This window comes from Dermochelys coriacea, chromosome 5 (assembly GCF_009764565.3).
Source record: "Dermochelys coriacea isolate rDerCor1 chromosome 5, rDerCor1.pri.v4, whole genome shotgun sequence".
Taxonomy (NCBI): Eukaryota; Metazoa; Chordata; order Testudines; family Dermochelyidae; genus Dermochelys; species Dermochelys coriacea.
In genome coordinates, this window is record NC_050072.1 from 62,172,454 (window position 1) to 62,185,357 (window position 12,904).

At 46.8% G+C, this 12,904-nt stretch overlaps 2 protein-coding genes across 12 annotated transcripts in view; one reads left to right on the forward strand and one right to left on the reverse strand.

Annotated features, from left to right (window-relative positions):
• Positions 1-3,551, reverse strand: part of TTC37 (tetratricopeptide repeat domain 37) — a 90,193-nt gene extending 86,642 nt beyond the window's left edge. Inside the window, exons 1-2 of one of the 6 annotated variants that reach the window (XM_038403413.2) lie at positions 3,414-3,551; positions 1,010-1,107 (exon numbers count right to left, since the gene is read on the reverse strand). In XM_038403413.2, coding sequence (XP_038259341.1) covers positions 1,010-1,107; positions 3,414-3,435 — 120 coding nt within the window. In that variant the 5' untranslated portion in view covers positions 3,436-3,551. Of the gene's footprint in view, positions 1-1,009; positions 1,108-3,271; positions 3,394-3,413 lie in introns of those variants that run through there. The other 5 variants (XM_043515222.1, XM_043515224.1, XM_038403416.2 and 2 more) reach the window with 5 other exon arrangements.
• Positions 3,552-3,763: 212 nt separating this feature from the next.
• ARSK (arylsulfatase family member K) overlaps positions 3,764-12,904 on the forward strand; it is a 51,116-nt gene continuing 41,975 nt past the window's right edge. For all 6 annotated transcript variants that reach the window (XR_006281705.1, XR_006281704.1, XR_005293200.2 and 3 more), the window contains exons 1-2: positions 3,764-3,937; positions 12,147-12,276. Coding sequence is in view for 3 of the 6 variants with exons in the window: in XM_038403422.2 (XP_038259350.1) it covers positions 3,764-3,937; positions 12,147-12,276 (304 nt within the window). In the remaining 3 variants the exon portion in view is untranslated. The remainder of the gene's footprint in view (positions 3,938-12,146; positions 12,277-12,904) is intronic.

The following is a 12,904-nucleotide window of genomic DNA, read 5'->3' on the forward strand; positions in this document are numbered from 1 at the left end:
ATAGGGCCTAATCACATCAGCCACACTATCAGAGGCTCGTTCACCTGCGCATGTACCAATGTGATATATGCCATCATGTGCCAGCAATGCCCCTCTGCCATGTACATTGGCCAAACTGGACAGTCTCTACGTAAAAGAATGAATGGACACAAATCAGACGTCAAGAATTATAACATTCAAAAACCAGTTGGAGAACACTTCAATCTCTCTGGTCACTCGATCACAGACCTAAGAGTGGCTATACTTCAACAAAAAAGCTTCAAAAACAGACTCCAACGAGAGACTGCTGAATTGGAATTAATTTGCAAACTGGATACAATTAACTTAGGCTTGAATAGAGACTGGGAATGGATGAGTCATTACACAAAGTAAAACTATTTCCCCATGGTATTTCTCCCTCCCACCCCACCCCCCACTGTTCCTCTGATATTCTTGTTAACTGCTGGAATTAGCCTACCTTGCTTGTCACCATGAAAGGTTTTCCTCCTTTCCCCCCCCTGCTGCTGGTGATGGCTTATCTTAAGTGATCACTCTCCTTACAGGTTTCAGAGTAGCAGCCGTGTTAGTCTGTATTCGCAAAAAGAAAAGGAGTACTTGTGGCACCTTAGAGACTAACAAATTTATTAGAGCATAAGCTTTCGTGAGCTACAGCTCACTTCATCGGATGCCACAAGTATTCTCCTTACAGTGTGTATGATAAACCCATTGTTTCATGTTCTCTGTGTGTGTGTATATAAATCTCTCCTCTGTTTTTTCCACCAAATGCATCCGATGAAGTGAGCTGTAGCTCACGAAAGCTTATGCTCTAATAAATTTGTTAGTCTCTAAGGTGCCACAAGTACTCCTTTTCTTTTTGCGAATACAGATTAACACGGCTGCTACTCTGAAACATTACTTAGTATGTACATTACTGTAGAAAGCATAGAGTACAATTCCAGTGGACAGAAAATAGTAGGGCTTTTTACATGTACACACAATTAATGTTTATACAAGTGGAAGAATTAATTACCTTGCAATGTTTTAAGGCTTCTTTGTATTCTTTATTTCTTATTGCATCTCTGGCACTTTTCAATGCTGCCTTCACCTCCTTATTTGACATTATTACTGCTAAAGTCAAAAGGACAGAAAATTAGTTTTCAAGAAAAGACATTTATATCAAATACTGTTCAAAGCATTTGACTTATATTGCATTATCATACACAAAGAAAACATTTTAGCAAATGTTAACAGTATGTTCGCTGCTGTACAAGTACAAGACAAAATCCCTGCCCCACATAGTTATCAGTCCAGTATAGACAAAAAAGCAGTATACGTATAAACAAATGTATATGTGATAGTACACCTCTAAACCCCAATCCCAAGCACATGCATCATTTTTAGTATGCGAGTAGTCCCACTGAAGTTATTGGGACCAATCACGTACTCAGATGTATACACATCCTCACAAGCTGTGCTGGATCTGAGCCATCGCCTTCAAATACTAAAAGGTGCTTCTCATCCCAGAGTAGAATTTTTCTTGACAGTTGGAGCACATTAAATAAGGAGTTTCAGTAATATGGAGGTTTACATGTTTCTCTGTCATTCACATTTTAAAGAATTTCCCAACACTTTTTGGCCATACCATTCTACCAACATCACTGAGTAACTTCAAATTCCACTTCCTAATGTGGGAAAGAGCACTTCATAAGTTTGGAAGGGATGTGTGCAGGAATGAAGGAAATATTCAAATTTGTTTTAGTAAAAAAATGGAAACAAACAATAAAGTTAACGATATATTTTGAAGTTTATACATAGTATCATTTAAAGCACATACATATATATTTAAGTATATTGTACACACACATCAGTCTGATGCACACATTATTTACACTCACTCTAGCACATGCGTTAGAAAGCGTACATGATTCAGATGCAATTACCATCATTGCCAGGATGGGGAGAGTGGCAGGAAGGAGATACCTGAGTGCAAAAGGATCTATGTCTGAATGAGTAGAAAAGAAACACTATACTGGGGAGCAAGGGTCCACTATGAAAAACTGAATAGAAGTCATATGTTACTATTTATTTATTTATTATTTAGCACAGTCACAGACCAGTGAGACTGGAAAGATAATGACTCTATAGTCTGGTGGTTAGGTTACTCCCTGGATATGGGTGAACCAAGTTCAAGTCCCTGCTTCTGAGCAGAGATTTTAAAACAGATCTCCCACATTCCAGGTCAGTAACCTGATCAGCAGGCTACTGGCTACAATATTCGGGGTGGGGGGGGAGAGGAAGAGAGAAAGAGATCTCCAGTTTTTTGTGAAAAGGGCTGACCTGGCTTAGGTGCCTAACTCCAGGAGTGGATCCCAGTTCAGATCTGTGATGCCAAAGTAGAGACAGGCCCTCTATCTCTGGCCTTGAGTCAGGCACCTAACTCACTTTGAGAGATGAGGGTTAGCCCTCACGCTTCTCCTTGGCATTTCCTACTGCCAGATTGGACAGCTCCCTGCTCAGCATACTGGTTTTTGTAAATTCCTTTCTTTGGAGTCTAACCCACCCCATGCATTGTATAGGGAGCCTGGGCACCTAACTCAGGGCTAAGGATCATCCCACTTGGCAGCAGAGTGCCTAAATACCAGGTGTTGCAACACTGAGTATAAGCGTGTTTATGTCCTCGGGGGGGGGGGCACAACTACCGTGGCAGCAAGTCTCAGAACCCACGGTACAGATTCAGGCTTGCAAGGCCCGAGCTAGGGCGGTAAAAATAGCAGTGTGTGGACGTCCCTGCTTGGGCAAGCCGGAACATCTGCACCGCTATTTTCAGCACTGTGGCGTCAGCCCAACACGGCTGTAGCTCCGGGCTCTGGCCAGGCTGCTGCAGGGAGTGTTTGCAGGGTACACTCCCCCCCGTCCCTTTGTGGATCTAGCGCTAGCCACAGCCCCCCGCCGCTCTCTGGGCTATTTCGCCTTCCCTGCCCAGAGCTGGGACCTTTCTTCTCCTCTGCCGCGGCAGCCAGCGGGACTGCCCGGTTACTCCACGTCACCAGCAGCTGCCGCCCACGGGGCCCCAGGCCTCCCACTCGGCAACGCGCACCGGCCCCTGGCACCCTCCCCGGGCACAGGGCCCCCTTCCACCCACGGACCCCGACCGCCCCGGCTTAGCTGGGGAGCGCTGGGCCCACGCAAGCCTCGCGCAGAGTCGCCCGCGGGGGGAGGGGGGGGGCAGCAAAGTCCCTCAGGGGCCGGCAGCGGCACCGCCCCCTACGGCCGCTCCCACTGAGCACTTCACCTGCCTCCGCCTTCTGCTTCAATTACCAGCCAGCAACCCCCCGTACCCCGGCCACCCGGCTCGGCCGCGCAGGCGCACTCACTCGGTTACTACCCTTTCCGCGTGAGGGCCATTGACGCGGCCCAGCACGCCGCTATCTTACCGTCCTCCCGCTCCTGTGGCATGACGGGAGCCGTAGTTCATCCCCCCCATCTCCCTCACCGCCTATCCTCCGAGGCATGATGGGAGGTGTAGTTCGTCGTGGCCCGCTTCCGCGAGGCCTGATGGGCGCCGTAGTTTGGTCTGCTGCGGGCAGAGTTCGGGAGAGTCACGGGGTCTTGCTCTCAGGCCTCGGGCAGGGGCCGGCCTGTCGGCGGGCAGTGACAAAGCGCTGGGGTGGGCAGGGCTGGTTCTAGGCCCAGCCCTCCCTCAGTGGCTGCAGCCTGGCTGCCGGGGAGCGCTGCTCGCCCTGCGGCTGCGTGAGGGGCCGTGTGCCCTGGGCGAGGGGAGAGGATGAGGGGGCGGTGCGGAGAAGGGGCCCGGACGGTGGTGCTGGCGGCTCTGGTGCTGCTGCTGGCTTCCACCCGCTGGGAAGGTGCGAAGGCGCGTCCTGCGGCTTGGGGACAGCTGGGCGCTGGCAGCAGCCAGAGAGCGCGCAACGTGGTGATGGTGATGTGCGATGCCTTTGTAAGTATCCCACCACTCTGCAGGCCTCTGCTCACAGGGAAAGAGCCTGAGCAGGTATAAAACAGGTAGCACCAAATATTAACCTGGTGTTGCCAGCTTCTGTAGAGTCTGATGAGTTTGGGGTGCCCTCTGCACTTCAGAGACGCTTGTGCAATGTGACCCAAGGCAGTGTGTGCCTTGATGCCAGATCGTCTTCGTCTCATGCTGAAATGGCATTTCACATGCTGAAAATTATTTGGGAGCTGTTAATGGGTCACAGTCAGGGCTTGCGAAACTACCTTGTCCAAGCAAGGACCACAATCCCAGAAAAAAAGAGGATATGTTAATACTCCGAGAGCTGTCCAGCTGTATCATCCCTTCTGCTTGGGACCATAAAGACAGGGCTGCAATTAACTGAAAGACTTTGTATTTTTGAGCTTAAAGAAAGAGTCAGATTTTTTTCTCAAGATCACACTTTTAAAAAGAAACCTGTTATTTTAGTCAGTTAAAAATAATCAAATTATGTGTAACTGATTTCTGTTATCAGTTATGGTAACCCCTAGTCATGATATAACAGTAGCAGTGAACACAGCAAAACAGAAATGTAAAAACAATTTATTTGACCTATGTTGAAAAGAGAAGAACACTCCTACCAATAGGAAACTGGGAGCAATCCGAGATTTTTGGGCTGTGTAGCCTTTAGAAATTATAAGAAATTCAGGTATCGTCCACCATGGGGAAATAGATAGAATTATTCCAACCAATTTAAACACAGGCTCAGCGGAACTGGAGGGAATCATGGTACTGGGCCCAAGCCTGTTTTTATCACTGTGCTTTCATCAGCTTTAACTAACATGGTGGTAAAAACACCAGAAGCTTATCTACACTATATGTCCGCCAGTTCAGCTAAAGTAGTGATAAAGCTGATGAACATTTTTTGTAAATGCCCCCTGTGTCCATAACGGCCACAGACATAGGCATCTAACAATACAGGTAGATAGAATGGGTGCAATCGGACCCTTGAATTAATTATTTATCATCTTTAAAACTTTATTTCATTTAATCTTTATTTACTTCATAAATACATATCCTTTCTTATTTATGGTAGACGGCAGCTCCTTTGGGAAGCAAACAAATCTTAGCAGTTCATTAAAACTGCATTGCACTCATAACTTGATTATTTTGTATAAAAAAGTTTGCATAATCTAAATTCACATTTTTATTTTCTCACTTTGAATTTTATTTATTTAGTTTTATTTTGTAATTTTCCTCAGGTTCTTTATTTAATGTTAATGAAAGGACTAGGCAAGAATTTGTTTTTTGAGGAATGTGTAAACCTTACCCTGCTCATATTCATTTAGAACTCTGCTGCAAAAATCATTTTCCTTTCTTGTCGCTTTGCCGGGATTATCTGGGTATTTTCCACTTAATCATTTCCCTGTCATCATGGGGGCCTCATGCACTGGTGCACCTTGGTCCCTCCTGTTCACTTCCTGTGACACAATAGTCTCCTCTCTTGTGGGCTGTAATACTTTGATCTAATTTCAGTTGTTGGGTTTAGTATGTGTTTGGAGGGTGGTCTTGGTGGCCTGTGGTATACAGGAGGTCACATTAGATGATCTGGTAGTCTCTTCTAGATTTAAACTCTCTGATTCTATATCATCCCTTTCTTTGCATCCTTTCACTGACTCCCACATTATCGCACCTAGCATAAACACTTGTTTTCACTTTCAAGGCCCCTCATGGTCTATCCCCATTATATCTCTCATTTGCTATCTAGATGTCAATTCCCACTTCTGATTGGCCCATGATGCAAGCCTTATTACATTTTTAAACAAGTCCCCTCTCTGTGCTCTCTCCCATGCTGCTCCCTCTTGCTTAGGAGGTGATCCCTTTAAATGTCCGCAAAACAAATAAGTTTTTCTCCTTCAAAACCCTCCCTAAAACTTTTTTCTGTGATGCCCAAGAAAAATTTGACAACAATGCTGGTGTCCTGAGATTATGGCCTATCATGCTAACCAACATTGTTTCATTGTACTCTGTTTCGTCTGTATCCATTTATTTTCTCTTGTCTTTGAAGCAGGGACTGCCTTTTTATTCTGTATTTGTACATCATCTAACTCGATAGGGTCCTGCTCCATGACTAGGGATCATAAGTGTCATGGTTATAGAAATAATAATAATAATAATATAAAAAATTATTGTGCTTGTTGCCTGTTTAGTCCCAGAATTCTTTTCCCCCCAGGGGACTATATAAGACAGTGAAACCCTCTCCAATGAAGTTATATCAATATAACTGAAATCAGAATTTGACCACATATCTTTGAAGGCACAGAAAAGTTTAGCATGAAAAACACAATATTCTTTAGGCTGAGTAAAATGTTTTTGTGGATTTCTATTGTAAGGCCAAAGGCAGAAAAAGAAGTTATGATTCCGTTTTTGTGTATGTTTGCCCTCCTGTCTAAGTATAGCAAATTTAAAATACAATGTGAAGTATAGATGTAATCATAATGTTAAGCAATTATTTTTAACAAATTAAAGATTCTTTCAAAACTGAGTATCTACAGATCTTACATTACTTCTCTATACTGTACATGCTTTTTCTTAGGCCATCACTGACTCAGATGCTAGAGAATTGTCTGTATCCATTTTACACAGCTTATTCTTTTAAAGGTGAAATGTCAGAGAGTCTAGGGCCCTGGTCTTTCAAATGCTTGTGACTAACTATTCAGATGAAGCCAGGATCAAGTCCTATCTAAAAACTAAATCTTTGTGCACTTTGAGAAGTTATGTGAACTGTTTATTGATATCTGTTGTAGGAATCCAGGCAGAGTCTGAAGGAGATTTTAGGTAGAAATCCCGCAGTGAAGCAGAGTGAGAGCTTTAAGTATGATGATAATGGTTCCCTTTTTCTAAAAAAGTTCCTTGTGCAATGTTAGAAAAAAGAACTTTGCCTTGATTCCTTACCATTGTCACATGACACACATCCATAGATGTAAATTACTAAGGTTATGCTTGAATAGGAAAAAAGAATGGAAATTCAATTTACCATGTTATTTCTCTGTTTATGAGATAGTATTTCGCTGAGTAATTATTTTCACATAGTTCTGAATTCTGGAAAACTATCCATTAAGAGCCACTGTGCACTGACTTACTATTTTTTGGTATGCTACAGCATTACCCAAATAAGGATTGGGACCTTATTGTGATTAGTGCTGTACAAACATAAATACATGAGTAACCTCGCTCCCATTAATTCAATGGGACTACTCTCATGCTTGAAATTACATGTGTGTAAGTGTTTGCAGGGCAGGACCATATAGTGAAAGACAGTCCTTTCACCAAAGAGCTTACAATATAATTTAAGACAAGCTGCATCAAAACACCCTGAGAGTAGAGAATATAAGCACAACAGTGAAAGGAACAGGTGGATACCTACACTAGCTATGTGCACAGTTAGTGGGATTTAAGTCATTTGAAGTTTTCTTTTGGGAAAGGAGGGAGGTTTGGTTTTAAGATATAAATAAACAAATATTATTGATAAAAGTTGTTAAAGAAATTGATAAAATGGGCCATGTAAACATTGCAGGATACTGTTGTGGGCACCATTGCAAGTTGCAGTAAAAGTGAGAGAGCTGCAAGCGGGGCTGCTACTCCCCTTCCCATACAGTGGATGGGCAGATGTGGGGAATCGGTTAGGGTTATGGCCACATACAGTGTGAGCTGGAGCCAGTTCACTGGAACTGGTTGTTAAATTTAGAATCCCTTTAGAACCCTCATGGGACAATCGGTTCTAAAAGGACTTCTAAACTTAACAACCAGCCAAAAGTGGTGCCTTAGGCACCAACTCCGTGGGTGCTCCAGGGCTGGAGCATCCATGGGGAAAATTTGGTGGGTGCATCCACCAGCAGCTCCCCGCCAGGCACCAGCTCACCTCGCCTCCACTCCACCTCCTCCCCTGAACATACCACCCCGCTCTGCTTCTCCACCCCCTGCCCTCCCCCCAGTTTCCCGTGAAGCAGCTGTTCACGTGGGAAGCCTGGGAGGGCTGAGAAGCAAGCGACGGCCTCGCGCTCAGGCCCAGGAGCAGAGGTGAGCTGGGGCGGGGGGGGCGTGAGGAGGGCCACCTGCACCACAGCAGGTAACCCGGGGAGCACGCAGGAGAACCGCTCTCTGCCCCAGCTCACCTCCCTCTCCCTGGGCCTGAGCAGGAAGCCACCGCCTGCTTCTCAGCCCTCCCTGGCTTCCCACGTGAACAGTTGATTCGCGGGAAGCGGGGGGACGGGGGGCGGAGAAGCAGAGCGGGGCAGCACGTTCAGGGCAGGATGGGGAGCAGAGCAGAGCTGAGTTGGGGCCAGGCAGGGAGCTGCTGGTGGATGCTCTGCACCCACCAAATTTTCCCCATGGATGTGCTCCAGTCCCGGAGCACCCACGGAGTCGGTGCCTAAGGCACCACTTTTGATGTGATCAGTGGGAGGAGAGGCCGCTCCCCCTGCTCCCTCCCCAGCTACACTACCCCGTCCCTAGGAGCCAGAGGGACCACCGGGACTCCCCCACCTCGCCCCCTGGCAGGTCCCTTTGGCTCTGAGGGGCGGGGTGGGCACCCACTACGGTGGCCCACGAGATCCTCCTGCCCAGTTCTGGGGGCAGTCAGGGGACAGGAGAGGAGGGTGGATGGGACAGGGGTCCTGTCAGGCTGGGGAGCCCCCTGGAGTGGCACCTCCATGGCGCTCAATATATGATCCTGCTGACCTGGCGCCCTCTCAGTTCCTTCTTGCCGGCTACTCCGACAGAGGGGAAGGGGAGCGGGTTTGGAATGGATATGAGCAACACATCTCGAAGAACAACAGTTACAAAGGTGACTAACCATTTTTTCTTCTTCAAGTGTTTGCTCATATCAATTCCAATTAAGTGATTCCCAAGCCTTACCTAGGCAGTGGGGTTGGAGTTAAGGAATGTTGACTGTAGCACCGTTCAACCGAAAGCCATGTCATCCCTGGCATGCCGGACGATGGCGTAGTGCGAGATGAAGGTATGCACCGAGGACCAAGTCACTGCCCTGCAGATTTCTTGGATCGGTACCTGGGCCAGGAACACTGCTGAGAAGGCCTGGGCCCTAGTGGAATGTGTACATGAAGCCATGTGGCTGAGGGGACTCAGGCATCCCCTTGCTGTCGAGGTCGGGAATCGCTGAAGGCCTCGAATGATGACTGCGATAGCTTGGAAACAGGAGTCCAGGAAGAAGGCCCGCACCTGTACGGTGTCCAGCAATACCCCGATGAATTCAATCCTCTGGGTCAGTTCTAGCGTCGACTTTGCTATGTTGAGGAGGAGACCCAACCGTTCCAATTTAAAGCTGACCAGGTGGAGGTGATACTGCAGCCCTGAAGCAACCAGCTGTCAAGGTAGAAATACACTTGCACCTGCCGTCAACAGAAGAAGGCAGCCACAACCGACATACACTTGGTGGACACTCAGGGGACTGTGGAAAGGCCCAATGGAAGGGCCATAAACTGGTAATGTTCGCAGTTGACCACGAAGTACAGGAAATGCCTATGTGCTGGATGAATTACTGTGTGGAAGTATGCATCTTTCATGTTGAGGACAGCATACCAGGATCCAGTGAAGGGACAATGGTCCCCAGGGAGACGGTGCAGAACTTCAATTTTACCATGAATTTGTTGAGCCCATGCAGGTCCAGAATGGGTCAGAGGCTCACTTTGGCTTTGAGGATTAGGAACTATTGGGAGTAGAACCCCTTGCCCCTTGGTTCCCACAGAACCTCCTCTGCCACCTCCAAGGCAAGGAGCACCTGCACCTCCTGATAAGGAGTTGCTCGTGAGAGGGGTCCCTAAAGAGGGACGGGAAATGGGGGTGGGAGGGCGGGTAGGAGCAGAATTGGAGAGAGTATCCCACTTCCACCGTTCAAAGGACCCAGCAGTCTGAGGTTATTTGGGACCATGCATGGTGAAAGTGGGATAAACGATTCAAAAAGGGTGGGAAAGATCCGGGGGTAAGGCGTGCTTGGAATCCGATGATGGTTTGGTCAGGCCCTGACACCAGACCAGGTGTTGGAGGGCTTCCTCATGCCATTCCACCCCTGCTGCCTGTAAAAGTCCTACCTTGTCCAAGAAGGGTAGCAGCGCTGTTGCGGCTGCTGGAGCTTGAAGTGCTTCTGCTGGGTTGCTGGGGTGTGCATACCCAGGGACTTCATGGTTGCCCTCGAGTCCCTAAGGCTATGCAGCCTAGAGTCAGTCCGCTCCACAAACAGGCCCTCCCCGTCAAAGGGCAGGTTCTGCAGCATCTGCTGAACCTCAAGAGGCAGGCCAGAGGCTTGCAGCCAGGAGGTGCACCTCATGGCAGTCCCTGAGGACAAAGTACGCTCAGTTGGGTCTGCAGCGTCCAGTGAGGCCTGTAAAGAGGTCCATGCCACGGTCTTGCCCTCGTCAACACCATCACCATAACGGCACCAGATCAACGCCGGCCTGCCTCGAGACGGTGCCATCCTCTGAGGCACCAGAGGCTTGGCGATGAGATCCCTTGCAGCCACAAAAGTCTTCAGAGTGAAAGGCAGCTGGACTTCCACAAAACTGTGGGTTGGGGAGTCCAATGGCACCGGACTCAATGGTTCCCCCAGCGGGGCTGAAGTTGAGAGTGTCACGTCTACGACCTTCGCTCTCGGGTACTCCCCTCCAGGACGCACCACAGTGGCCAGTTCCAGGGGGATGTGTCTCTGTGAAGGAGAGCCACCCATCTCCGGCTTCCAGTGTTGGAGAGTGGGAGCAGTGCCGGGTCGATGTTGCCGGCTTTGGTGTGAGGGAGCGGCGGTGCCGCGAGTCGTGGCCAGAGTCCATCCACAGTGCCGCTTCCACTACCACCGCTGGGGCGCAGTGCACCGAAGAACTTGGTGCCGGGTCCTGCCATGCCGAAGGAGGCTGGGGTCTAAGGGTCTCCTCCATGAAGAGCTGCTTCAGGCGAAAGTCATGCTCCTTCTTAGTCCTTCTTAGCATGGGCTTGGAGCAGGACCTGTAGGGCTTGAATCCCGGGGACTTGGGCATGACAGACACAAAGAAAAAACACCAACCCAGTAAACCCCGCAACCCTGCTACCACTAACTATAACAAAAACAAAGAACTACCAACAAAAGCAAACAACTACTATCTACAAAAGCTAGGGAAACTTGGAGAACTTGTAGCGCAAGATGCCACAGTTTCAATGACAGTCATGGGTAGTAAGAAGGTACTGAGGGGTCAGCAGGGTTATATATTGAGCACCGTGGAGGTGCCACTCCACAGGACTCCCCAGCCGACCTGACAGATGCTGCTAGGGGAAAAACTTTCCGACGGCCGGGCATGCAGCGCACACGTACACCTAATTGGAATTGATATGAGCAAGCACTCGAAGAAGAAAAAAAACTTATTTTTAACCCCAGTTTAGTTTTAATCAACTGTTCTTCATCTTGGTGCTTGTCTCATTCAGGCACCAGGCAACTGAGGGATGGTGCTTTCTATGTTTGATTTGAAAGAGCTGTAGACTTGGGTATTGTCTGCATGCTCAAGTACTGAAGTTCAGGGTATCTCACTTCTCCCCTAGGAGCTTAGTATATGTTGAAATAAGGTGTACCAGGTGTCTTAAGCAAGTCAGCAGCACCTCATGGCCAGTGTCAAATGATGCTGACAGATCAAACAGCAGAGATGTTTGCCCACTGTTCATGGCTCAAAGAGATCATTTACCAGTGTGACCAGCAGTGTTTCTATGCCATTTTATAATCTGAAACATGTTTTGAGATGAAGGGTACTAGGTTATTGGTAAAGATGGCTCAAGTGTTGTAGAAGATGGCTTCTTAGTCATCTTGACAAACATGAAGATTAGACACCAGGGTGGTAATCGGTGAATCATGTTTCAAAGTTTTCCAGGATAATTCATTTTTGGAAGGTGCCAGATTTAATTATTCTTATAAAGAATTTCACACTACATTCACATAGGAGTATTATTATCCTATGTAGTTGCACGAGGATTTTATTCTTTGCAGAGTTTACAAGATCAAAACTAAGTACAACTCTTGGACAACCAAAATGTGGATGAAGTTTGTTTCAGTAATTCCTAGAATGGTAAATTTGCCATATACTGTAGCTTTGGGTCATTTTCATAACATTTTCTTTAATAATCAGAAATAAAATATTATCGTTATCAATTTTAATGTTTTTAAGTACCTTCTGTTTGATTGCAGGATGGAAGGCTGACATTTTATCCAGGAAATCAGACCGTGATCCTACCTTTTATAAATCTCATGAAAAGATATGGCACTGTTTTTCTCAATGCCTACACCAATTCTCCAATATGTTGTCCTTCTCGTGCAGGTAAGACCATATTAAAAATCTTAAGGGAAATAGTAAGTACCAGGGGAGAGCCAGTTTAAATGTTCATTAGTGATGGACAAACCTCAGAAGGCATGAGCTGAATAAGCCCCCATTTTAAACGCTTATTTGAAATTATCCAAACCTGAGGTTTTATCCATTCTCTTTTCCCCCCCTTGTCTGCCTCCCATTCCTTCCTCCCAACCGCATTCTTCTCTTCCAACTTCTCAGTCCCCAAGCCACTGCAAACTTCACTCAGGTTCAGTACTTCTGAAAACCTTTAAGGGTTCCAATGGACTTGTTTGTCCTCTGCAATGTTGATCTGTGGCTGCATTCAGGGCTGGGCTTTGACTTCCCAGCACAGAGATACTTTCTACCTTTCTGACTGCCTAGAACACATATGAAATGCTAACAACTGACTGAAACTGATGGATAGCCTTTAACTTTGCCTTGAGACATCAGCTCTTCTAACCAGTTATTCTCAAATATCTTGTATTTTCAGTAGTTATTACCTAAATATGTTAGTGTTTTTTAAACTTTTTCTGTTGTTTCAACCAGTTATAATCAGAGCCTTCTGTAGTGTGAAATTCTATGACTACAAAATTTGCCATATTATACACCATTTGATAAT